At 41.5% G+C, this 24,933-nt stretch overlaps 2 protein-coding genes across 3 annotated transcripts in view; one reads left to right on the forward strand and one right to left on the reverse strand.

Annotated features, from left to right (window-relative positions):
* Positions 1 to 24,933, forward strand: part of ZDHHC3 (zinc finger DHHC-type palmitoyltransferase 3) — a 435,152-nt gene that overhangs the window by 379,255 nt on the left and 30,964 nt on the right. The window lies entirely within an intron of this gene.
* The window catches only part of ULK4 (unc-51 like kinase 4), a 256,275-nt gene continuing 232,137 nt past the window's right edge, over positions 796 to 24,933 (reverse strand). For both annotated transcript variants that reach the window (XM_049817203.1, XM_049817204.1), the window contains 2 exons: positions 4,374 to 4,462; positions 796 to 1,389 (listed from right to left, as the gene is read on the reverse strand). In XM_049817203.1, coding sequence (XP_049673160.1) covers positions 1,305 to 1,389; positions 4,374 to 4,462 — 174 coding nt within the window. In that variant the 3' untranslated portion in view covers positions 796 to 1,304. The remainder of the gene's footprint in view (positions 1,390 to 4,373; positions 4,463 to 24,933) is intronic.

A 24,933-nucleotide genomic window follows, 5' to 3' on the forward strand; every position in this document is an offset into this window, starting at 1 on the left:
AGTTTCAGGTGTCTTCAGATACTGTGTGAGGTAGAGAGCTAGGAGCTGTGTGTGACTGACTTCTCTAGAGGCAGCACCTGTGTAGGTAGAAGCAGGGAAAGGGGTTCTTAAACTGCTGGCTAATTCATAGACTGTGCACATCTGCATGGTGCAGCTGTCAGTAGCCTCTACTGAGTGCAAATGCTCCCAGGCACCACTTCTTCAGTGCAGCAGTTTGCCAGCAGAAGATCAGAGGGGGTCTTGGCTGCAAAGGATCACAGCTCAGGTTAGGATCCCAAGATGATGAGAGCTGAACAAAACTACAGAATGGAATGCCTCCCCTTTTGCTTGCAGAGCAAAGGCACTGCAGCAGCAGAGGGGCAAGTCTCACCCAGTAATTCAGCCTTGTTCTTCTCACCCATGCTCATGCTCGAAGACCAATACTATAAAATACTACTATGTAATAGCCCCCACTTAGCTATTCCCCATTTCTAGTAACTCCAGCTCTAATTCCAGCTGTTAAGCTTATGAAAAATAGATAATGATATTTAAAGTAATGTAAGAAAACAATTCCTGTTAAAACATCCAAGGTGAAATCAGTTTTTTTACCTAGGGCTGGCTGCTTGCCTCCACCTACCCTGGAGGACTGGGCTGTCCAACAGCAGTTGTGTAGCTGCAATTCTCAGTAAGGCAGGTACCTGTGTGTGTTCAGCAGGTGCAGCAGGAACTTGCAGTGGCTGCTTTGAAAGACGAACATTATGGAAGAAATGATTGGAGTACCAGACTTAGCCATGCTATGCTCCCTCAGGGCACGGGGGGAGAGGAATAATTTAATTCTTTACACACTGTGGTATCTGCTAGCTCTAGAGCACCCTTCCTAGAGTAGTGCCAGTCATAGGTATGAGGTGATCCCTTAAGATAAATAGCCAAGGCATTCACCTGGTCCAAAAAGAAATGTTCATTTATCAACAGCAGCTTAAAATAGTGAAACATGTTATGTCTATACTGTGAAATAACTATACTATTTATTTAAGTTACACTTCTCAAATTTGCTGTCAAATACTTCAGCTACATCACGTAATGCGAGCAAGGTAAAGGAGTAACCAAAAATTCATCCTTAAAGGGGTTTACAAAAAACAACCACCCCAAAACCAGTTTCCCTCCCGTCTTGAAGCCTCCCAAATTCCACATGTATGCCCATACATGGCTACAGCTCTGCTTGATAAATTAACTACATCTGCTCTGCTGTTTTGAAGATGTTCCTGCAGGACTGTGGTGCTGAGCAGCATACATGTGTGCATTTTGGTAGCCTGGTCAAAACCGGTTCACTTGGTAGTCTTGATGTTCTCATGTCCCACCGTTCTCAGAATTTCAAATGCCAAGGAAGCAACAGCAACATCAGCGTGAGAGCTAGGAATTAAAACCAGTAACATCTATTAGACAGTCTCAGGGGAGAACTTTTTGTTCAAATTCTACATTTGCCTTTATGCTGGAAAATTCTCAATAGCCATTAACTGCACTGTATACCCCACTTTTCTGTTAAGCAGTAACATGCAACTAGTGAGTCTGCCCTGTAGAACATGTTGTGTAAAAACAAATTTCAGCTCAAGTTCACAGTAACTGCTGCCTCACTCAATCTTCTCTGTAAAAGGAAGACATAATTTATCATGCCCCCCCATGAATCTACACTCACAGACTTCTAGCTTGACAGAAAGATGTGTTTTCACACACACAGCCCTCTCACTGCAGTACTGCTCTGTGCAGGAAGGTGGTTCTGCTCAAGGTGGTGTCTACCTCCTGCAAGGAGGACCGACTGCCCCACCACACAGAGCTCTGCAGGTTTGAGATTGCATAGTGGGGCCCTTTGCTTCCTCACCTAAGTTTTTATTATATGTATTTTGCCTAATTTCTCCTAGAAACATATTTTTTTTTCTAGCATTGGAAAGGGGCTCTAATACATTGCTGCTAGTCCACAGAAACAAGTCTTTTTATTTTTATATAGACTACCATTCCTGTAGCTTAGAAAGGACACTAGTAGATCAATCTGCAACTTCCTCTGTTGCTGCTGCTGATGAACACATACTGACAGTCCATGCTTTGGGGAACACAGAGCTAGCCAGGAAATCCAAATGAGCAGTCCACACTAGGTAAGCCAATGTCTTAATGAGCAGCAGTTTAAACCAGAAAATTTAGTTATCTGAAAAAAATTCATCTTGGCAACTGTCTTCACTGAAAAATAAATAGCTATGATCCCACATTTTAAAGCGTAGATTTGATTCCACATAGCTACTAAGCAGAATGGGTTGGTTATGTGTCACTCACTCTTACAACTGCCTGCTCTGACTAGCCGAGGATGTATCACAGAGATCGAGTCTGGCAATCCATTGCTGCTACATGGCAGCCGGAGAGCACTGAAAGCAGCTTGCAATCCAAGCAGTGCCCTTCTCTTGGCACATGGCTGGTATCTTCCTCCTGCCACGCAGGCAGAGCAAAAGATGAGAAACCTGTCTGTAAAAACTGAGCAAAGCAAAACCACTGCTCTATCACTTCAACCCAGTGATAATATGTGGGTGGAAGGGCCTGGGAGTTTAGACTACTCAGAGGATGGCTTAGCTCCAGGATCTCAGTTGTGGCCTTCTCTAAAAGGCTTCCAGTTCTGCGTAAGACACAGAGAGGCTTCTTAACCAGGTTCAAAGCACAGGTGAGGAGACGAAGTTTATTAGGTCACAAGGCATATTCTGGGAAAGATGCCGCATAAGGGAGTCTGGGGAGATGGCAGAATATCCATAACCTCCATGAACAAAATGGCCATTCAGCTAAACCTGATGAAGCTTGCTAGGCTTCTCCTGGCTGCCTGTTGCCAATTTATCCATGTCCGAGTCCATTATAGCCCCAAGATGCAGGCTGCATCCCTCTCAGTTTCCTCTGGAGGCAAATGGATATGGACACATGTTCCCTAAACATAGGAAGGAGGGGAAATGCAACCCGTGAGCTCTCAGGGGCTCCCCTGTTGCTACTGCTGCAGTGCGAGAACTCAGCACAGCGGAGGAACTTGGCTTACCCTAATGTATCAAAACACTCGTCACTGGCATCAGCTAGAATGTGGTCCGCTGAGCATCTGGTGTCAAATAAGAGCAAGTGCTGTTTATTTGGGGCTCTGTGTTACCTGGTTTTCTGAGCACAGAAATGTATAGATAACAATTAGAAGAAGTGACTGGGCTGTCTAGTGCATCTAATGCTGAAGTGCTACAAAATAGAGTGAAAACTAGTTCTAAAAGAAGAAAACCCCGTCCGTCCTCACTATTATCTTCAGTGGTGATGCCAGTGTCTCCCCTGGGGAGACCTGATGTTCTACTTTGATAATTTAATGTGTCATACAAAAACCTGTGAGTCAGCAGCTGAGTATGCCAGAGGGATGCAGACTGTTCTTGACAGGTTTGGTTAGTCCTCGATGTGCATCTCCTTGCACACACCATGTCCCAACATTTCCTCTCCACATCTGCCCACATCCCCCCTTCGTTCCAACACAGGGTTCACCCTGCCATAATACCGAGGAGCCAATTTTCCTAAACAGCTGACACATATTTGGGAGCACAAAGAGCACCGAAAAGATGATCTTAGTGTTTCAAAAACTGATCTATAAACTACAATTTCTCTGAATTTTAGTCCAGCCAGGAATGAAATACAGCCTAGCAGCCCATGGCAGGAGTGTAAGAATTGTTTTGAGGGGCAGAGAACAGTCAGTCATTCATTCATACATCCAAGGGGGATTAGATGAGGGAAAGTCTATGGGAGGTGAGCTGAGGTTTGGCCAACTTGTTGGGACTAGCACCTCTGCTCTCACAGAGGAGGCCATGGCATTCCCCTAAGTGTCACGCCTTCTCAGAGAAGCCACAGGTATTCTTAAACAAAAGCAGTTCTGTTCTTTGGTTGCACATTTGAAAGTAATCAGCTTGCAAAGTGCACCAAACAAAACTACTTTAAAACAGGGCACAAACATCGCATTGTGCATCTAGCCCACTCTGCCAAGAACCACCGACCAGTATCCGGTTATACAGACCAAGTGTTTGGAATAAAATAATATATTAAAAAAACAAAACAAAACAAAAAAACAACCAACCAAAACTGACACTTGCACAGACATTGAGCCAGACTGCGCAGCACACTGCAGCTCATCGCAGCTGGGGATTAAAGCATGATGATGGTGCGGCAGGAACTCCAGCAGGCTCTGAATGAGAGGAGTTTGGAGGAGAGCAGTGAGGAGGGCGGCCAGGGACAGAAACCTGAGAAGCTTATACTGCACAGAAGGCGATTACAGGAGAAGACCATTGCAGACAAAAGAGGAGGTGAGTGCTCTCAGCCCTGGAAATTCTTGGAAGCCTGAGGGAACTCACCTGGCAGTTTGGGCCAGGCTCTCTAGAGTTTGGATAAGAGCATCGCCATCATTCTTCAGGCTCTCTGAGTGCTTCTCGTTTGAAGTTATCTGGAACAAAAAGAAAGAACCGTTATCAAAGGCTTAGCAAGAAATTCCTCTCTGTCATTTTTTGTGGGATAGGGGAGAGGGAAACAAGTTATAGCATTTATTACAATTGTAAATGGAATGTGACACTAAAGAGACCCAAGAGAAAGTGCCTTTTACCGAACAGGACTCAATTTTAGGCACAGACCATCTAAAATGTCTTGGCTTAATTAATGAGATTCACTCTTGTTCCGAGTCCTTGTACGTGTGCGAATTCACACATCACAGTCTGCCAATCCTGATTTCACCCTTAGTACCAATGCATATACAAGCCCCATTTAGTCTGAATTCCAGGGAGATCTTGGGGAGGCAGTCACTTTCATTTCTCACTTCAGGGAAAAAATAACAAAGCTTGTATCAGCCTTCAGATCAGGACACATGGGGTTTCTCTGAGAGGAGCCAGGTTAAAATCACTGCAATGGTAGCAGTTGCATATTGAAATTTTTCTTACCCCTCATCAGTCATTAGGTATATTACCTGCACAGGACTGTCACCTACAGAGCAGGGGGGACTGAGTGACCAAAGATATATGCCCTTTTGTGTCAAGTGAATCCTGATTATAGCTGATTTTGCTGCTGGTGTGTTTTATCACACTAATCTGTAATGACTGGTTTATTGTTTCTCCAGCCTTAAGTAGTATAACTACACAGCTCCAAGCAGCTGCATATTTCCTGACCAGTTAAGCAGGTGGATGGGAAGGTCACAGGGGACATGACATGAAGTTGCACAGCAGTGTAGCACAATCAGACACTGAATACTTGGCAACTTGCTGAAGAAGCTCTTGTAGCTCAAAAAATTAGTGAAAAGAAGGCTTGCATGTCAGTTCCTGCTTGCAAAGGTAAATAAATCTTGGCCAAAGAGAAAGGAAAAGCGGAGGACCAGAGCAGCCGATTATTTTGATACTGGAGGAGTTAATGCTTGAAACGATGACTTCTAATCCCAAAATCTGGCGAGGACTTTTAAGCTTTAGCATGCCGTGGCTGGCCCTATTTACCATTGATCAAGCATCTGGGCGATATGCGTTCACATCTCCCTCTTAAATCACAAGCAAAACTGTATTTACAGTTGCCATCCTACCATAATTTATCACCGATTCTACAACAGCAGTGTCTCTACATCTATAATCACAACATCCTGTAGTTAAGCAGTAACAGGGAACAGGGACTTGTCTGAAGTAAACTAAAATGTGTCCTGTGTGTTGGAAAAAAACCAGTGATGCCATTACCCAAGTACATATCATTGGTAAATCCTGATTACAGGTCATTAAACCTTTTCACGCTCTTGAGGTTTGTATCTGACCCTTTCAGTTTATATTTCAGTCATCCATTCACCCGTTAGGCATGGAAGACACTTTTTAATCTGGTTTGTGAATGTGAGAACACCACCACATGTAACAGTAGCAATACAGTTGCAATACAGGGAGAAAAGTGCTTTCACCACAAGACAGTGCTTTCTCTTTCTAAAGAGTGCTCATGCCGTTACCCAACACTTCCCCATAAGCTGCTGCCATGGCCTGTGCACTTGCCACATTTGTGCCCCTTGTTCATCCTGCATGCTTTGAAGAGCCAGAGGTCACAGGAGGAGGAAGGTCATTGGGACTGGGTCATGCTCCATAAAACTACAAGGTCAAATAAAGGTTACAGATCTCGAATTCTAATACAGCCTAACTCTTGGATGCTGACATCTGTACAACCCTGATAGTCTTTTAACGAATTAGCCTTTGTGCATTATACGTAGAAAGAACATTAAAAATATGCTCAAGTACAAAATCTGGTAGCAACAATAAGTTTTAATTCTAAAATGCTCTATTTCAGACAATAACTTCAGCCAACTGAGTCATAGGGTCTGACTATGAGCTTGCCTGTGTTGCAGCATGCCTTGTGTCATTATTAAGAATACATCTCTGTGGATACAATGCAATTGAATGGAAAGGATTAAAACGGCTTTCTATGCACAGAAATCGTAACGGACAGGAACAGAAAGACCCATGAGATCAGCTCCCCCATCTCCCTATTATACTTCACTGTTCACAGCAGCTTTCGGCCACAAGCAACGGGGCTTCTGCGCTGCCTATCCATAGGGGCTACTCCCCCATCTAATAAAATGCTTCAATAAGATCCTTTCAGCAGTAAAAGTGGTACCACAAGGATGGAGAGGATCAGGCCTTTAACATCATGAGCAGCCTCCAGACTGTTCCAATGAAGTCTAAAATGAATTTAGGAGACATTTTCTCTAGAGCATCAGCTAACAGTTTCACACAAGCCAAGGGGTGTTGGTGAAGAACAGACCCATCCAGCTGGCAGTGCCACCTGCACACACAAATGGAGAACTTGCACAGACAAAACGTGGCTGTACGTATTTACACAGGCAGCTGGGGTTTCCCCACCCTGCTCTCCATCACCGGTGTCCAGAAAACTGCTTTCTGTCTACCACCAGGCATCCACACCATGGGCCTGGGAGAGAATCGACGCTGTGGTAGCAGGAGGGCTGCAGGTTGAATATCAGGTTGGCTGCCAGTGCCCTGTCCTCGACCGCAGCTGCCTACGGGTTTTTTTTGTCAGTACTCCCATGCTGCTGCTACTCTGAACACTAGCATTTATTTGCCCTTTCTGTCAGGCTGCGTAGTGGATCTGATTGCTGCCTGAGTGATCAGAAGATCTCTCACATGTGACAGATTACATCCTGCTTCACATAAAGCTCATGAGAAATATTGTCTGAATCACTGTTTCCTTTCAAGACCCAAGATAAAACTTTGCCCAAGTTTCTTATTTAAAAATTGTTCCAGTTTTGTCTTTGTTTTGTTCCATAGATAAATTATGTCAGGACATAAAACCATCAGTAACCAAAATTTTATAAATTAATGTATTTTTCACTTAGTTTGTTATTTTTTTTCTTCTATCCAGCATTGCTGTGCCTTTTATCCACACCAGTTCTAGTTCTCATTCACTTGGAATTTTAACAACTAGTTTAATGATCTCTTGCAGTATTGCTATTTGTTAGGGCTGGCTACAACACATATTCAATGACATAATCAATAGCTATTCCTTTAATTAAAAATGTAATTAAATCTCAGTTTAGTTTTACACTCACTGCAATTTAACAAGAATTTCAAAATTACTTTTCTTTGTGAAGCCAATACCCATCCAGCAGCTTTTCTTCCTTCAATTCTATTAAACAAGGATGAGCCATAAGGAGTACCATAATTGATATGTAAAGATCAGTATTTCCTAAAATTTAGGATAGTTGTTCAGGTATTATGGTGCTGCTAAAGGTGAGTGCAGGAAAAGATATAATATAAAACATTCTTGGTCTAAGAAGTTATTTTTGCCATTCAGGTTTCAAAAAAGCATGGAAACTTAAGGGACGATTACTTTTCTCAGTTCATAATACTGAACTGCTTTCTCTGATTAGTCATAACTCACATTTTGTAATTTATGACCAAGTTAAATGACCTAAGTAGTGAACTACTCTCTCACCATTTTGAAGAGAAAGAAATTCTCCTGCTTTGGTGAGGTTTCTAGTAAACTGTAAGCTTGATGTCTGTGAAGTAAACTGGAAAATAATGCAAAATATGGGTTGGGTAAAAATAAGGCTCTTTTTATATGAAACTGTTTTTTGGTTGAAGAAAGGCCTCAGGAGCATATTTAGCTGTACCTTCAAGTGTTATCTTCTCAAATAAACAACCACTGGAGACGTTTAACATTTCCACGCTCAATGGCTGCTTTTCTACAAGCCATCACTGTGCCTCTATACACAGATAGGGTATTTATGAAATGCCTTGCTTGTTTCTCACAAACTGGTTTTTTGTCTTTCCCAAACACACATATTTTAACCTCATAAAGTGATGCTCCCTTACTTTTTCCTCAAAATTTAATACAATTAAGCTAATTACCTTTGCAGGATTAGTTAGCTCAAGTTCTCGCTCAACTTTACCGACACTGGCTGAAAGCAGCCTCACAGGTAACATGGGAGCTGCCATGGACTGGTTTATCAGAACCACCAGATACCTGTAGGTCCAACGTTAGCATCACTCAAATATCGACACATGCTGTGAATAAAGAACCACTTATCCCCAGCTGGAAGCTTTTCTGTGAATGGCAGTTGCATCTTCAGCTAACACAGCAGTAAAACCAACCAGCAACATATTTTTTTCTGTGCACTAACTGGGACCCTATGTAGGACATGAAATATATTTTAAAAAATTAAGTTTTCAGAATAAAAAAAATTAAAGAATTAAGCACACTTCTATTGCCATCTAGACGCTATTTCAAATAATGTCTTCATAGTAAATGCTGTCCCTGCAATTTTAAATGTGCATCTCAGACTTCTCATTCCTGCTTCCACCTGTGACTGGCTGAAGGCACCATCAGTAAGACACAGAGCCTTTCGTCCCCACTCAGAGCTGCTGCTTCAAATGCCACCCCAGCTACTAGTGATTGAAAGTTGATGGCTATTCACCACTGCTTAGTGTGACCTTATTTCCATTTTTTAAGGAACAAATGTCACAAAATATAGTGGTGTCAAAAACATTGCTATAGCTGACATGACAGCCCAGCAAATAAGTCAATGGGATGGTAACTTCAGAAATGAGGCACAATGCCTGGGCTGGAGGAGAAAACCTTCCAGCGCTGCAGCCCATCTTATGCCTCTTGCAAGGCATTTAATCGTACTTTTCCTCCCAGGCTGTCAGCACTGAGCTATTCACAAGCACAGCAGCAATCAAATAAAACACGCCACTTGGTTTGTCATTCACAACTCATGATGACATGGCCAGAAACATGCAGCCATTCTTTCTTAACAGAAGAGCACGACAGCCAAGAATACACTGCAAAGACAAACTCGTTCAGGTGAGCATCTATATGAAATAAACCCCACAGATCCATTGATTGTGTGCAAACTTACTAAATAAAAATATTTCTTTCACTATAAGTCCCTCTCCAAGCATATACATTAAGCTGCCAGTGCCCAGAGGAGGTATAACAAACAAACCCATCACTTCCCACGACGGATCAAACAGAACCATCGCTTCTGTAGGCCTGCACACTTACTTACCTTTACAAAGTAATGTAACCCTACCTTTGCGTAATGAAGGGCCAGACCCAATATAGCATTTGGAACCTATAAAGTAGAGGCTGTAATGATTACATTTTAGGTGTCAGCCGCCAAAGAGGAATCCTAAGCAGAGACTGAAATACCTGCACAGAGCATGGGGAGCACGTAGTTGCTGAAGGGCATGGAAACCTGCATGTTGAGCACAGAGTTATCTGAATTCCCTCTCCTCTCTGGAGCTCAGACTGCCAACATGGGAAACAAAAACTCACGGTCTAACAGCCAAGACCACAACTCCAACCCTTTTCTCAGTTACCTCACAGCTGGCTAGACTCCCATGCTCTCCTGCAGTCCTCTCCCGTTTTCTAGGCAAGTGAAGGTCACATTTTTGTCGCTGCGACAGTTTCCACTGGATGGGGAGAGGCAGGGAGGTTTGGATGGTTCCACGCAGTGAGTGAATAACACCACAGCATGGGGACTTGGCAGGGAGGCAAGAGGCAGCGTGGCTCTCCAGGTCAGAGAAGTTAAGCATGAACTCCCATTTACCAGGGGAGCACTCTAGCTACTCGGCCAATTTTATATCTGTGGCAGGAAATTTTTAAAAAATAAAACCAAAACAACTAAAACCAGCAACAAAAATCTCAGATATATAAAGTGGGGTTTTGTGAGTTTTTTAATCTGGCATTTGCTAGATGTGCTCTCAGCAGGTACCGGGGATTGGATCCTTCAAAACGCTAAGGTGCAACCAATTTACAGGTGGTTTAATGAAAATTAATGGTAACTCTTGCCAGGCTCTGCAAGTGTAGCAGAGGAACACACAAGGACAGCATGCTTGCAGAGGCGCTGCACACTCACAAGGATGGCCATGAGTTATTTTTGCTCTCCGTAATGTATGAGAGCTCATTCTAAAAGGGTAAAAACCTTCCTGGCATTTCCCCCCATCACAGCATGCTTCCTTGCTGCTCTTCCCTCTACACATGGTTTAGCCGGAGAGAGACAGACATAGAACGTGTGTGGGAAGAACAAATCAAGTCGGACAAGTTATATTTATGTTACTAATTACCAACTCATTTGAACAGGCCTGAGCAATGTTGCTGGACCATAAAAACAAGAAATGAAAGTTACAAAAGCATGAGTGTTCCAGGTGTGCTTTGGCAAGCATATTGCAGTCAGGGATTGCAGACACACAATTACAAAGACTTTGTGGCCTTCAGATCCTGCAAATACATGTGAAAACAAGCAGGTATCTGTGACAAAAAAAACCCTACATCAGACAGCTTAGCTCTGATTTGAGAGTTCAAAAAATCTTTTTTTTTCTTCCTCTTTATGGATAAAATTCTTGTTCCACTGAAGTCAGCAGCAAACTCCTTTTGACTTTGATAAGGCCAAGATTTCATTTGACGTGTTTTGTTTTCTTCTAATTTGTCTGTGTGCACAGGTTTATTCTAAGTTCAAAGCAATTTCCACCGGTAACTTGGAAACGTACCAGTTTCCTGGCAGTCTGAAAGCTACGCTGTCTCAAGGACTCTTCACAGAGAGACAAGGAACGTCTCCCACATGCTATATAATGGTTAATTGATTTTGGACGTTTCTTGACACCTTCCACTTTGAGGCTATTCTCTGCCCTTCAGCATATACCTAATGCACACAAAGGTATGCTCCATGGTTGTTGTAAAGTTACCAACTCTAAGGAGCATTGTCTAAGCGTAAGAGAAGATTCGTAAAACCGTGGGGTAATTATTGAATGGAAGACTGCTGTCTTGTTTGATTTTTTTTATTTGTTTTTTATTGAGAGCAGTGTCCTTAGCTCGCTTTCAGGAAATACAAGATGTCTTTATAACCCAGAAAATATCCATTATCACAGCTTCCATCCTCTGTAACTAGTGAGTTTAAAATATTTGACTTAACAGAACTGGATAGGGCAACCTCTTCACATCCTTTAGAACCAGCTGTCCACAGCAACTTCATTAGCAAAAGTAAACGACAGCCCTGTCTGGCAAAAGGCATCTCAAGGTGCTACAGGAGACTTCCACATAGTGTTGCAGTGTTGACAAGTTACGCATGCTCATAAGCCAGCCCAACATCAATATGACATTAAAAATAAACACTTGCTACCCCATTGATGGTGATCTCATCCGCAAACATGGGTTCGTCTGTCACCTGCATGCCAACGACTGCCTGAGGTACCACTTCAGACTAGTTTCACTCTGTCTAAACAATGATCCTAGCTGGCCTCAAACATCAGGTTTAGCAAAATAGGAGCACATCCTGAGCTTACACAAACCTCACAAGCCCCTCAGATCCCTCCTCCCGCAGCTCCTAGGCAGCTGCCTGTCCTTACCCTGCTGGATCTGCTGACACTACCACCTCCCAGGTACGCCTCACCCTGATGGTCTCTTACGACTTCCCCCCTTATAAAAGGAACAGGGAAATCCACGGGAATAATTTTTCACTACCACAGTAGGTCCAATTCAGGCTTAGATCCTATGTTTATGTTCCTTTAGGATGTATTACAGAGGCTCGTGGTTATCTTGGAGCAAAAAACCCTAAAAGCAGTTATGAACCCACACTAAAACAACACACAGATTCTCTGCGTATCTAGATTTCCCCTCAAGTTCATCATTCCCTGGATCTCTCATATGCAAATGTCCTTCATAGTCTCACTTTCTCCTCATCAGTTTTTCTCCCAAAATAGCTTCTGACAATGAGCTCCAAATCCCTCTTAAATGTTGATTCCTCTTTTTTTTCCAGTGCCTCTGTCTTTTATTGCCTAATAATTCAAGTCATGAATAAGATCCCTGAATTTCATCATCTGTCATCCCTTATATCTCCCCATAAAATCACGAAATAGTCTGACTGCAAAGTTTTTTTGGACTTATATCTGACTTTCATCGATATGCTCCATGGGTTAGGGATGGCCACCTTTTCTTTTCACATACATGTTCTTTTCATGTTCATCTAGTACACCTGAACCTAGCTCTTTCACTGACATATTTCGTGTTATGACAATTCAAATAACTGCAAATATTTATACACATCTAAGGGTAAGAATCATTACTACAGATAACTCATCTTCTCACTATTAGGAAAAGCAGTGACACCCAGAACATACTGGAAAGTGCTGACCTTTAAATGGCAATTACCACACAGGAGAAGTATGCAAGCAACCACGCAATGGAAGTATGCAAGCAACTAAGCAATTACCAATTTCATAAATGCTTTTATATCCAAGGACACAAACCCTTGAGCAGCCATGCCTGTGATGCTCAGGTGAACTGGCCAAACCCCTAGGAACCTCCAAGAAGTTGCAGTCTACTGAGGAATTTGAGTTTTAATGCATATAGTCTCCAAAAAATAATACCTCCAACTTAACATTGTCCCTTGTCCTGCTCTAAAATGCTTCTCACAAAGATAAAAGACTACTATGCCTTGACAAAGGCAGTGTGATGTGAACAGATGCTGTCAAAGTTGTCCGTCTACAGATCTATCAGTGCAATTCAAATCCGATCTAGTATACAAAATCCCTAGCTTCCCCTGAGCAGAACCTTTATATGACATTGATTAACTTTCATGGAGGATGAAACAAAATTGGAAAGTTCATGCTCACTTTGGTCATAATCTGGACTTGAACACCAGACTCCAACAACTAAAAATCTGTACAACTTGACTTAATGTGTTAGATTTTACCATTCCAAGAAAAGCAGGAATATGAGTTAAATTAAGAACTAACACAGATTATGAAAAATACATACTTAAAGAATAAAAAGAGTAGCAAAATCTTGTTAGAAAATCATTATGAACTATGATTTTGAGCTAAATATTAAAGCATTAAACATTTGTTCCTTTGTAGCCCCTATAGACTCAGTTTCTATGGACACATAAAACTTGGACATAGAACCCTTGAAGTTTTCCTTAAGTACCAAACATGGATAGTCTTTCATATACTGAAAAAAAAAGACAAAAAAAAGCTCCAAAGATTTTTTATTAGGGGAAAAAAGCATCATTATATTTATGCTTTATATAAAAAGCAACTAGGAATGTAAATGACTGAACAGGGACGTAAGTCTATAAAACACGAATTTCTGAGGAAAATTATGCTTTATGTAAAGGTTCAATTTCCATAAAATTGTAAAAACTGTCATAAAACCAAATGGACTTCTGAAATTGATGCTTGCTTATTGTCATGTGACAGATGGCTCTGACTGCCTGGCAGAGAGCAAACAGCTACCTAGTTGGTCCTCACTGACCTCAAAGAGAATAATTTTGGTCTATTCACGTCTTTTTTTTAACAAGCCCAGTTGCATTTAAGTATCTTTACGGCAGCTAGTAAGTCATCCATGCACAAGTACAGAGAGGAGGTCAAAAGGAAGTAATAGTGATGAGCCCAACAGATCACACACCTAGGCAATCTCAACAGTATTGCACTATGTAAAATTACAGTGTACTGAAACACCAAATGAGTCCAGCAATTCTTTTGTGCCCACAGAAACAATGAATTAGGACTCCATAACGAAAACAACAGTGATAGTCACTGGGAATTACACTGGCCTTGAATTATGAATCGAATAAACAGGTTGCAGGTTTCAGAACTGCCAGTTTCACTGTACAACCCGAAGGAAAACATCTGTCCGTGTGAAAAGAGAGCAGATTTCTCATTGTTGATCACAGCAGCATTCCTTTTCAGACAGCTCCTGTATCTATTCATAATCATACTGGGCTCCCAGTACCCAAATATTAGCACAGTGCTAATCGTTGGGGGTGGGTGGGGGTGTCTCGGAAAGCAGACACGTTCCAAACAAGGGGGTAACTAACGTCCCCCAGGAACATGAGTACGCAGTATGCCAGCCACTGGAATAAAGAATAAAGACTTGTCATTCTTGCTGCTCTCTGAAATTAAGAGCAGGTCCCATATTTGATTCTCCCTCCACTCCGTCAGCATCATTAAAGAGAAGCTATTGCAGATTGATTGAATACTTTAATGGCAGTTGTGAAAACAACCATCAACCAAAATGTCAGCCCAAATCTGCACTTAGCACAGACACACATATACTTCCAGACTTACACTGCTTATTCTAAATAAACACAGATTTAATTCAGAATGAAGGGTTCAATAGGCCAAGTTGCGAGTAAGCGCTCACAGTTACTTCAGAGGTCGTCCCCCCTCACTGTGTCTTGCACTGCAGGTAACCACAAGTCCTCAGCATGTTCATGGTCTGGTTTTTGTCAACACTTGCCATTTCATTAAGTTGTGTTTGGTCTCCACATGCTTCACCCTTTATGAGCCCTGCCTGTTCTAGTGACATCAAAAAACTAGTGATTTGAGAATTTCATATCGATTTTCCTCTCCCTACCTCAACTCACATACACCCACACTTGGCTGACTATCGCAGTTTCAGCAGCGACTGGCAGGAACAAGGTTCCTCAGTAGCTTTCCTCTGCTCTTATCAATTCATTGAGTTCCAGCTCTGGCTACCTGTGCATAAGAGAAACTCTTACAGCTACCCCCAACATAACACCGTTTTACTGTTCTTCATAATAATATTTCAAAATAGATGAATATAAAGACAGCGGAGTTTCTTTGCTGCAACTGCAAAAACAAACAGGCTCTAAGACAAGGTTAAATGATTTACAGCAGAAACTTGCAAAGAGAAGATAAATCACCTTCTTCTCTCAATACAGTGCTGTATAATCATCTTCATCTTTTCTTATCAGCAGCCATTTCTAACAGATGCAAGGAGTGCTCTTATTATGCTAGGGAGCATGAAGGATCAAGCTCTCCAACCTGGAAGTCTTCTATCAACAATAAAAGAAAAAGATACAAAGACCGTGAGTCCAACATGATGTCACTAACCAGTGACATGAATGGCAATGTACTGCTTTACTGTTAATAAAAGAAGTCAGGGAAGACCAAGGCTCATTTTATTTAAGGATAAACTCAAGCAGCTGGTAACTCATCCCTGACAGTATAAAAAGAAGGGCAACGCATGACAACTCTGCGTAATCCTTCACAGAAGATGGAGCAAGGGGAATGAGACTACCTGTTTGTGCAGGTGGTGGGCATGGGAACGACAATTTTGTCCTACTGCAACTGCCCAGTTGTGATCACCAAACTGAGACAAGGCAAGGAGGAATATATCACAGTGTCAAGAAATGAATGTAGAAGTTACAAAATATCTGCTGAAATTGTTCATCCTCTCCACGTAGAAGGCTGTGTCTAGCACTGTTACCACAGATACTCCAGCTTATCTTCTCCTTTGCGTAGTTAAACAAATTTTAGCTAAATTAAAATCATGCAATTAAGTAAAGAGTCAAACAATCACAAGTATTTGAGTTAAAGCAGTTTAAGAAATTACCAACCACTTCGCTAGAATGTGAAATCTAGGTATATATGCACCCACTAAAGGGCAACGTTAAGTGGGCTGGCTTGAACCACCACTGTTTGTGATTTACACTAACCTATTTTACTCCACACTGTAAAAGACTGGGGTGCCCATAGTCAGCTGTGTTATCTCAGGCAAGGCAGTATTAATTTCCAACTGAGCAGGCAACAGGTCCCTCAACATCTCTGCCTTGATAGCACCGTGATGGATGTCCTTATTTTAAAAGCTCACTAAATGTTAAAATTCTGAGCAAGAAATTCCTATCAACAGAGGAAAGATGCTAGCGCAATTGTTTGTAATGCATCCTTATTTTTATAAAACATATTTGAATTGACATTAGTTATGTAACCAGTTAGCTATGCTGTCCGAAGGGGTTTTGTTGGGTTCAGTTGCCATGGTTTTAAAAGAAAAGAAAAAGAAAATTTTTTTTAAAAAAAATCACTGCCCCACCTGTCTGCTCCATTTCATTGCTAGGGGTTCCTGTCCCCAGAGCAGGAAGGATAAGATCCCTGTTCCTGTCTCACTTGCTCTGACTCACAACTTGCCCTGTTAGCTTGAACAGCTGATGAAGGTGAGCCCACACTAACACAGGGCTGAGACACATTGCCAGGTCCATTGAGTCAGGACAGCAGAGAGGCAGGAGAGTGAAGCAGGGTGCAGTGCAGCCAGCACCTCAGAGCCTTGAGCATGAGCTCACGGGACTTTTGTCATTAAAAGGTGGAGATGAAGAGGTGGAAAGCTGAAGATTAAACTTTCAGCAACGAAGTAAGTCCACAACAAAGGGAGAGTCTGTACTTCTGTAAACACCAAATCCGCTGAATTCCCAAAGAAGAAATCTTTTTTCCTATAGGAAGTAAACAGTTTAATTTGGATAGGAAAACATTCTCTGGAAGACAAACTGACTGTTTCTCTTTGTAACTCTGTAATACAGCAGAGACTGACCTTTGCATCCTCATTTTGATGCTTATCTTGAACAAACAGCCTAGAAGTCAATGTCTACTGAGAAAAAATTAGGGAAGTGACTTTTCTCTAAAAGTGCAGAGCAAGTCCTAGGGAAAATTTTAATAAATATGAGTCCAGCTGCTGTGGCTGAATGTTAACCAGCTTTGTGATGCAGTGTTTATTTGGCCTTGAAGTGCTTGCTAAGACAAGTTAAACTTCAATCTTGAATTATGCGATTAAATCTTTCAGGGAGAAAGCGATCCTTTGCAGCTTTTGTTATCTCAAAATACGTTATATTTCAGTATCAGCAGAACAACAAACATTTTCTTATTTTATACATGCATCGGCTTTTTGCTTTTATCTCCTGGGTGAATTTAGGGTTCAAGGCATGGATACCACTGACTACAGGCAATCTTAATGAACGCGAGGGTTCTGACAAACTTCTCCCATGCAGATTGGGCAGTGAACCTTACACCCAGCTTACAGCACTGCCACTTTGGCAGTCTTGGCTTCAGTTGAATAGACAATCGTATTGAACTGTGTACAAAATGGCTACCGACACTCCAGCTTTCAGCTATGATCTAATCGGGATATGAACTGGATATTTTTTCCTCTCATTTTCTTTTTGACTGTGGGAAAAAACCTATAAAGTACTATTATCACATGGTAATACTCATAATAAATATGCACAGATTAAAAATAAAGCATTTTTAACTTAATAAAGCAGTTTGTTTTCTCTTAGAGGTTTCAAGTTGAAAATCCTCAGACATTTTTGCTCATCAGCAGCTAATTGCATCATTGTTTTGCATTTGCTATTGCACAACTACCATGAACAAGGTGTGCCTTAAAATTAGATGTTGCAGCCCATACATTTAACCTGATTAGGTCAATAATTTAAATATTAACACAGTTACGGAACTGAAAGCAGACAGATTCTTGTTAAAAAAGAAGTCATTACATACTCTTACATTGTATTCTTCTGAGAACGTGGGACTTAATGTTTTCAGATGCAGCATGAGCAACTGGATGTGTGCCACAAGATACTGCCTTTGCTCCTATACCCACCATGGCTGTCAATCTTGTAACTCTGTCCTCCAGGTTGAGGTAACTGAGTCACAGTGCAAACTTAATCACATCACAAAACAAAGCTGATGTGATGATATCATTACTGTTCCAGGAAAAGGAATAAACTCCATTCCTATTTACACCAGCAAATCTAGCTTTCAGCAAAGACCTACAAAGGCCCTGACCACATAACACAGAGAACAAGTAACACAAGTGGCACCCTATTAAGGAAACTTACTAACGTACCCAAGAGAGTGTCATTGAGACTTTTAAAGAAAGTCTCAGTGCTTTTTCAGAGGATTTTTGAATTTGAAAGGAGTTTTGAAGTTTAACCAAATCTATGATCCTTTTTGGTAAGGTTAAGGTACCTGGAAGTTGCCTTTATGTCAAGTTAAAAATAATTTTGTACATTAAAGAAGAGATTTATTGCACTATTTCAAGCACTCAACCCAATCTAAATTGTCTAGGAGGTTCGTTTTGAAGCTCTTCACCCTTTTTTAAATACTGTCTTTGGATTATTTTCTAGCATAGTATCAGACATGCAGAAACAAAATCTAAAATGACTAAATCTCACTTAAAAAGAATACCTGTCTGATCAAAGCCTCTATCTCACCTGTGTTGGTTTTGGTTGTTGGTTGTTTTTTTTTAAACTAACTAGCAGGAAAAGTCTTATCTTCTAAGAGTTGCACTTAAAACTGATTGCTTATAAAGATTTGAAGAATGATTGGGATTATCATTCTAAAACAGCACCCAGGGGAACTGGGTGGATCAAGAGATTGCTAATGAGATATTGAGTCTTTCACATCTAAACTGCTGATGTAAATTCAATCCAAGACAAAGATCCCCCAACTGGTGGACATCTGGTGATCTGTAAGAAATGAGGTGATGTTTTCACTCTATTCTTAGAAAGTACATGTTTTAAGAGCACTGAACTGCCAGCAAAATTGGCACTCTTTGCAGTGAAACCAAGGAATGAATTGACAATGAAACACTTTAAATTAACTTTTATCCCTCAATACAGTAATATAAAACAAGGCTTTGGCTTTCTGGATCAGGTTTAGATCACAATTACTTTCCCCAACCCGCTCAAAATAAAAATTTCAGCCTCTAAGACTGTTACAGTAAATTCAAATGAAACATTTTAGTAAGGTAAAAATTACTATTTAAGTTCCAGAGTAGCTATATCGGGTTTTAATGACTTCTAATTTACAGAAAGGCCAGTGGTAGATGTTAATGAGTGACTCAGACAACTTTCTATTAGACTTTTCTGCAGGAGCAGTCATTATCACATGTCAGTTGCTCAGAACATAGCACTGTAGTCCTCCCTCTTATTTAATAAAAGCAAATAAATAATTTCCAATAATTGATGTACTCAGTGCATTTAGACCCTAGTTTCACTCATAAATTATAGTAAATGTATCATTTTAATTAACTTATTGGTCATAGCTGTTCTACAGATGTTTTGTTTGTGAACTATTTGCATCTTTTATTATTATGGTTCTTGATTTACTAATGGGATTTGTGACAGATCAACTGTATGACATATTACTGTTTCTGTTTGCTGACTACTGGGTCAGACTGAGAGTCCACCTCCTAGGACTAAACTCTTTGCTCTTGGTACCTGACATGGCTATCTACCTCGAATGGCTACCATGCAAACCAAGGCCACAATCAGTGAAATTGTAAAGTAGGTATGTTCATTCAGCGCTGGGCGGCACGGGGGGTAGTCCCACCAAAGTCGTCCGCGCGCGACTCGGCAGTTCGCCTCAAGTTTATACAGTCAGGTATTACATATTTACAATACGCCTATACATATGCATGACCTATCCCTGCTTCATATTAAAATTAGCTCCGAGAGGTCATTTCCATAGTCCCCTCCCAACTGTGCCTGTGCAGACCCTCTTTATGGTGGTCGTCTGGTGGTTGCAGAGATGAAGATAGATGACTCCTCTTTGTCACTGCTAGTAACCACTTTCCTTGCGCAGGCTCAGTGATTTCTTGGTATTCACCCAAGCCGCAAGACCAGTCTTAGCTGGCTCTTGGGGCCTGCTCCTGCTTCTTATCAAGGACTGTCTTTACCTCATTGGCTGGTTCTTGGGACCAGCTCTTCTTATCAAGGACTGTCTCTACCTCAGCTAATTTCAACAATGTGAGCACTAAACATCATCTTTCCCCCCCCTTTATTACGTCTACTGAGATTCTTTGACTCCTCTTGTCTCACCATAGCCAGTGCAGGGAGATGGACTGACCTTACCTGCATATGAATCAGTGGGTTGGGCACACACTAATTGCCATGGCAGGGGCAGAGCCTGTTCCCCTTACTCAGCTTTCTTCCCTCTTTCCTTCCTCCCCCAAAGTACTCCTTCCACCCCATAAGCCAAGTCCCTTCTCCCTGCAGGAACCTCCCTCACAGCCCCATGGCAATTACCACGTATGCACAGGAGGGGAACGCACCAGAGCTACCAGAGCAAGACCCAGTCGTGTGCTGGTGGCATTGCATGGAATGGGGGAAGCTAGAGGAGCCCTTGGTTGTGCCTTTCAAAGGATCCCTCTACTGAGGTCATTGCTCTACCAGGGAAAAGCTTCTTCCCATGTTAGGTCCCAGGGCAAATCCGGAGAGATTGTCCCTTGGACCAGGAAGAAGGAATATGATCCCTTTAAATAATGGAAGGTGTTGACCATCCACAGATGTTTCCCTCCCTTCAAGGCACCGTTAAAAATCTAAGATGCCCCCTTATAGCAGGCATGGACAGCCAGCCACAGCCACCAAACACAAGCGAGGTTCATTAGTGAGGGGTGAAGAGGAACACCACAACGTGTGGAAAAGGGCACCTTGAGAGAAGATACAATTTCTTCTCCTGCTAATCCTTTCCTACTCTCTTCCCCTTATGCACTGCTTCCCAGATCCTGCTCACTCCAAACCCAGTTTTGCTAGCCATCCCTCCGCAGACACTCATGAGCACATACTGGAAATTTGTCCTAGGGGACAAAACCAGCAATCTTAATTCAAGGCAGGGGGGCAGGGCTCCTTCATATCATTAGAGAAGGTCACTGATGCATCCACAGCCCCATCTCCTGAGACAGCCTGTGTGTAGAAATAGTCATATAAAGGAGTAACACCACCACCATCAGTCCTCTCACAGAATTCTTGAGGAAGACTTGAATATGGTCCTCTGGGATATGGTTGGTGAGAAGGAAGAAACCGCCTTAGTGGATGCCAGGCAAAAGTCCATTCTGAAGATAGGCTACCACCTTTCCAGAAAATCAGGGTCCTGGGTCTGACTTCTGTCACCTGAGGAAGGGATGATCCCCTGCCTTCCCATTAGGTCTTCATCTAGGTGCTGAGACAACACCAGCACTTGGTCTTATTTCCCTGCCTAAGCCTCCTCCTACAGCTCCAGCTGTCCCCAGTCTCCATGCTGAGTACTGGTGGCCAATTCCACAAGGCTTGGCAAGTGCCAGAATGACTAGAATCCAGAGAGAAAACGTGTACGTAGAGAGCCCTTTCTTCTTGCATTTCCTGTGGATCTGTAAGAGGAGTGTCATCCTGTCAGAAGGCTGTCAACATGCTTCTTGGTACCCTTTTGCTTTTCCAATGAGTAGATGTATGCACATGCTTCAATTCCCCTGCCAAAGGAGTTGGATGTGTGGTCAGAGAAATGTGCCTCAGACCCAGTGGTCTTTCTGGACCCAGACTACACTCTTTCTCTTATCATTCAATACACTAGGGTGGGTAAGGCAGGTGCCTTTAGGCTCTAAAATATCTTGTACCAGATGCCAGCTTGCCACAGCCCTCCACCAACTAGCTCTTTTCAAGTTGCTGCAGCACAAGGACTGGCACACACCTTCTCTACATCCCAGCACCTTTACAATGAGGAAAAGATATTATTTCCTTCTTATCAAGCAAGCTCAAACCTCCAAAGGGCCTCTACAAAGCCTATGTCCTCTGACAGGCTATTGTAAGAATGACCATAGGTTGACCTTGACCAAAATTAAGAGCTCGTGACCATTACACACAGCAGATAGCAGTCCATGAAAGGGGTTGACCAGCCACAGGGGAGCTCCTTACTCATTTGTGGCCCCATGGACATTTTTCTTGGACCAATGCTCTGCAAGCCCCAAGGCCTGTATAGTTAGGATGATTTTTCCATCTATACATTATTCAGTATTTATCATTACTGAATCTTATCTGCAATTCTGTCATCCGTTCAATCAATATTTCAAGTTGTCTGCAACTCTTCACAATCAGCCTTAGTTTTGAATAATTCTGTATCATCAAAAATCTTTGTCATAGCGCTCTTCATGTCTTTTTCCAGGCAATATATGAGTGCATTGCAGAGAAAAGATCCCGGTAGGCTTATGATAGCGATCTACACTTGCGGTGCAACAGCAGCCATTTATTATTTCTTATCATTTAAGCTGTTGTTAATCTGTGAGAAGAACTTTCCTCTTTCTCATGGTAGCTTAGTTGCTTTAGGAAGTTCTACTAAGAAACCTTAAGAAATGCCTTTTCAAAATCCAAGTCCACTATATCAAATGGATTACAATTCTTCACGCACTATTGACTCACTCAGAGGAACCAGAGAAATATGACTTTCCTCTACAGACATCATATTGACTCTTACATAATGTGCTATATTTACCTTTCTCCTTACTCATTCCTTCCTTATTATCATACCTAACGGTTCCACCTTACAGAAGTCAGAGTTAATTGTTTGCAGTTCTCAGAATGATCCTTAGAGCCCTTTTAAAAATTTTAGTATAGGTACTGATTTACCTGATAGGTTGCATACCACAATTACAGGCTCAGCAATTTCTTGGACAATCACCATTGCAACCAGCTGACCTGTTACTATTAACTTGATCAAATTGGTCCAAAATCTCTTTTTGTGACACCTTGATTTTTTTTTGACAATTCTATATACATAACAAACAGATTGAGATGACCAAACTGTGTAACTTCCAGCAGCAAAAATCAAAAGTCTGAAAAGTGATTTTTGTGGTCTAAGTACAAGACTTGCCCTCCTGTTGTCTTCAGAGGAATACTTCATGTGTCGGTCTACAAAATGAAGTCTGATGCAAAGATACAGTAGTTTCTCAAAACCTTTGTAAACAGTGATGAATGACTACCTTCATTGCACATGATGTATTTTTTTATTTGATGAACTGATAAGCTATTAATGAGGACTACCTGTAACTATGAAGAATGGCATCTTTGTCTCTGTTTTGAGATAATTTTTTGAAAAATATACACCTCAGAATATAACCTAGATGACTGACCTTGCTAAGTAACACATAGTCGTCAACTTGGTAGAACTGCACAAACATAATCTAAATTACCACTACAGACTTCCAGCAACCTTTTAAGTCTTAGCAAGTGTTTATGGACATAAACATTCCAAAACAGATAGAAAACTGCAGATGTTTGGAAGTCTTCTGATGGACACCTCAACTGGAGGTAGGCTATCTCATCACCTTGAAATGATTTCTTATGATTTCCCTTGAAACATCTCCTGGACAAAGCTCCTGGAGATAAGACACTTCTTAACTGATTGTGTCCGTCCCTGTCACATTTCTATCCAAAATTTCACACATGAGGGGGACTCTCCTCAAAACTGACACTCAGAGTGACAGTTCTTGTATGGGGCAGTTTCTGAATTTGCTCATGAAAACAGAAATGAGAAAAGTTTTTGAAGAGCATGTTCCCATGTATTTGTAGCATATATATGACAAATATAATATATCATAATAACATACCTAGCTTTTGACTCTGAAAACAAATTGTGGGTGTATTAGTTCTTGCTTAATGTGAGGACCAGTGGGAAGTACTTTCTAAAAGGATAATAAGGCAGTGCAAAGGACTAAGATTCACGAAACTATGAGAAGAGGATAATTTTGTGATGGGTGTGGACTCTGGGAGTTTTCTGAATCGATGCTCAGAGCCAAGAAAAGCTAAACCTTTCTTCTTTTTCTAAATGAAAGAAAAACTTCTAATAAAGACATCAGATAAATGGAATAATATTGTTGCCATAGGACATGCAAGTGCAGTAAAGCTACAATATGACAACATTTCAATGATAAGCAGAAATCACAGGTTTAGAGTTTAGAGTCTAATAAAATATAGGAAGCTAAAATTAGAAAATGTTGCAAACATATCTGAGAACATAAACAAAATAGTCTTGAGAACAGTGTGCTTACCATGTTAGTGGAGGAAAATTTGCATAATTAAAAGGCATTGATAATTTATGTAATGCAGGTAAAGGAGTAAGAACATCATTGTGTTGTAATTAGGATAAATATTTGTCAGTATCAGAAACTTCAGACATGTCAGTGGCATTTATATGAGTAAAAGTTACTGGAATCATATTTAAAACACATTAGGGCAACAAACTTTTAGTTTATCAGTAAACCAAAGATCATCGAGTATGCCTCCAACCAACATTGGGGGCCAAAAAAGAGGGTAAGTTCTCTAGACAGTCTTGGAGGGTGTGGGACAGAAAGTACTAAATGAGGGGGAATGTCAAAGAGTGGTTAGGGTATGGAAATAGGCAGCTGATGGGTACGTAACAAGAAGTGCAAATACCAGATAGTTAACAAGGAAGTCTCAAGGGTGAAACTGCCCTAAGAACAAGCTGGAAGCTGGCAATGGGGAGGGCATGGAGAGATAAGCAAAGGGGGGTTATGGCCTTTATCTTCCTAGATCACAGAAGAGGATTTGATTAGTGGCTAGGGTTATCCACAGAGCAGCCTCTGCCATGGAGAGCAGGGTGATTTTAAAATAGGATGACGGCATTTTATTATAGCACAACAGCTGAGAAAGGGTTCTCCAGTGGATAGGGAGCACTGGTTCACAGCTTGTCCTCTTCCTCCTTATTTTGAATGAATTCAGATCTTGGAAACAGAGCCACTGTCTATATTCAAGTTTGTTTACATGGCTGACTGACAGGAGAGAATATTTCTTTACATCTCTCTTCACAAAAGTCTGCAGCAACAGATGGA

The sequence above is a fragment of the Accipiter gentilis genome, chromosome 14 (assembly GCF_929443795.1).
Source record: "Accipiter gentilis chromosome 14, bAccGen1.1, whole genome shotgun sequence".
NCBI lineage: Eukaryota > Metazoa > Chordata > Aves > Accipitriformes > Accipitridae > Astur > Astur gentilis.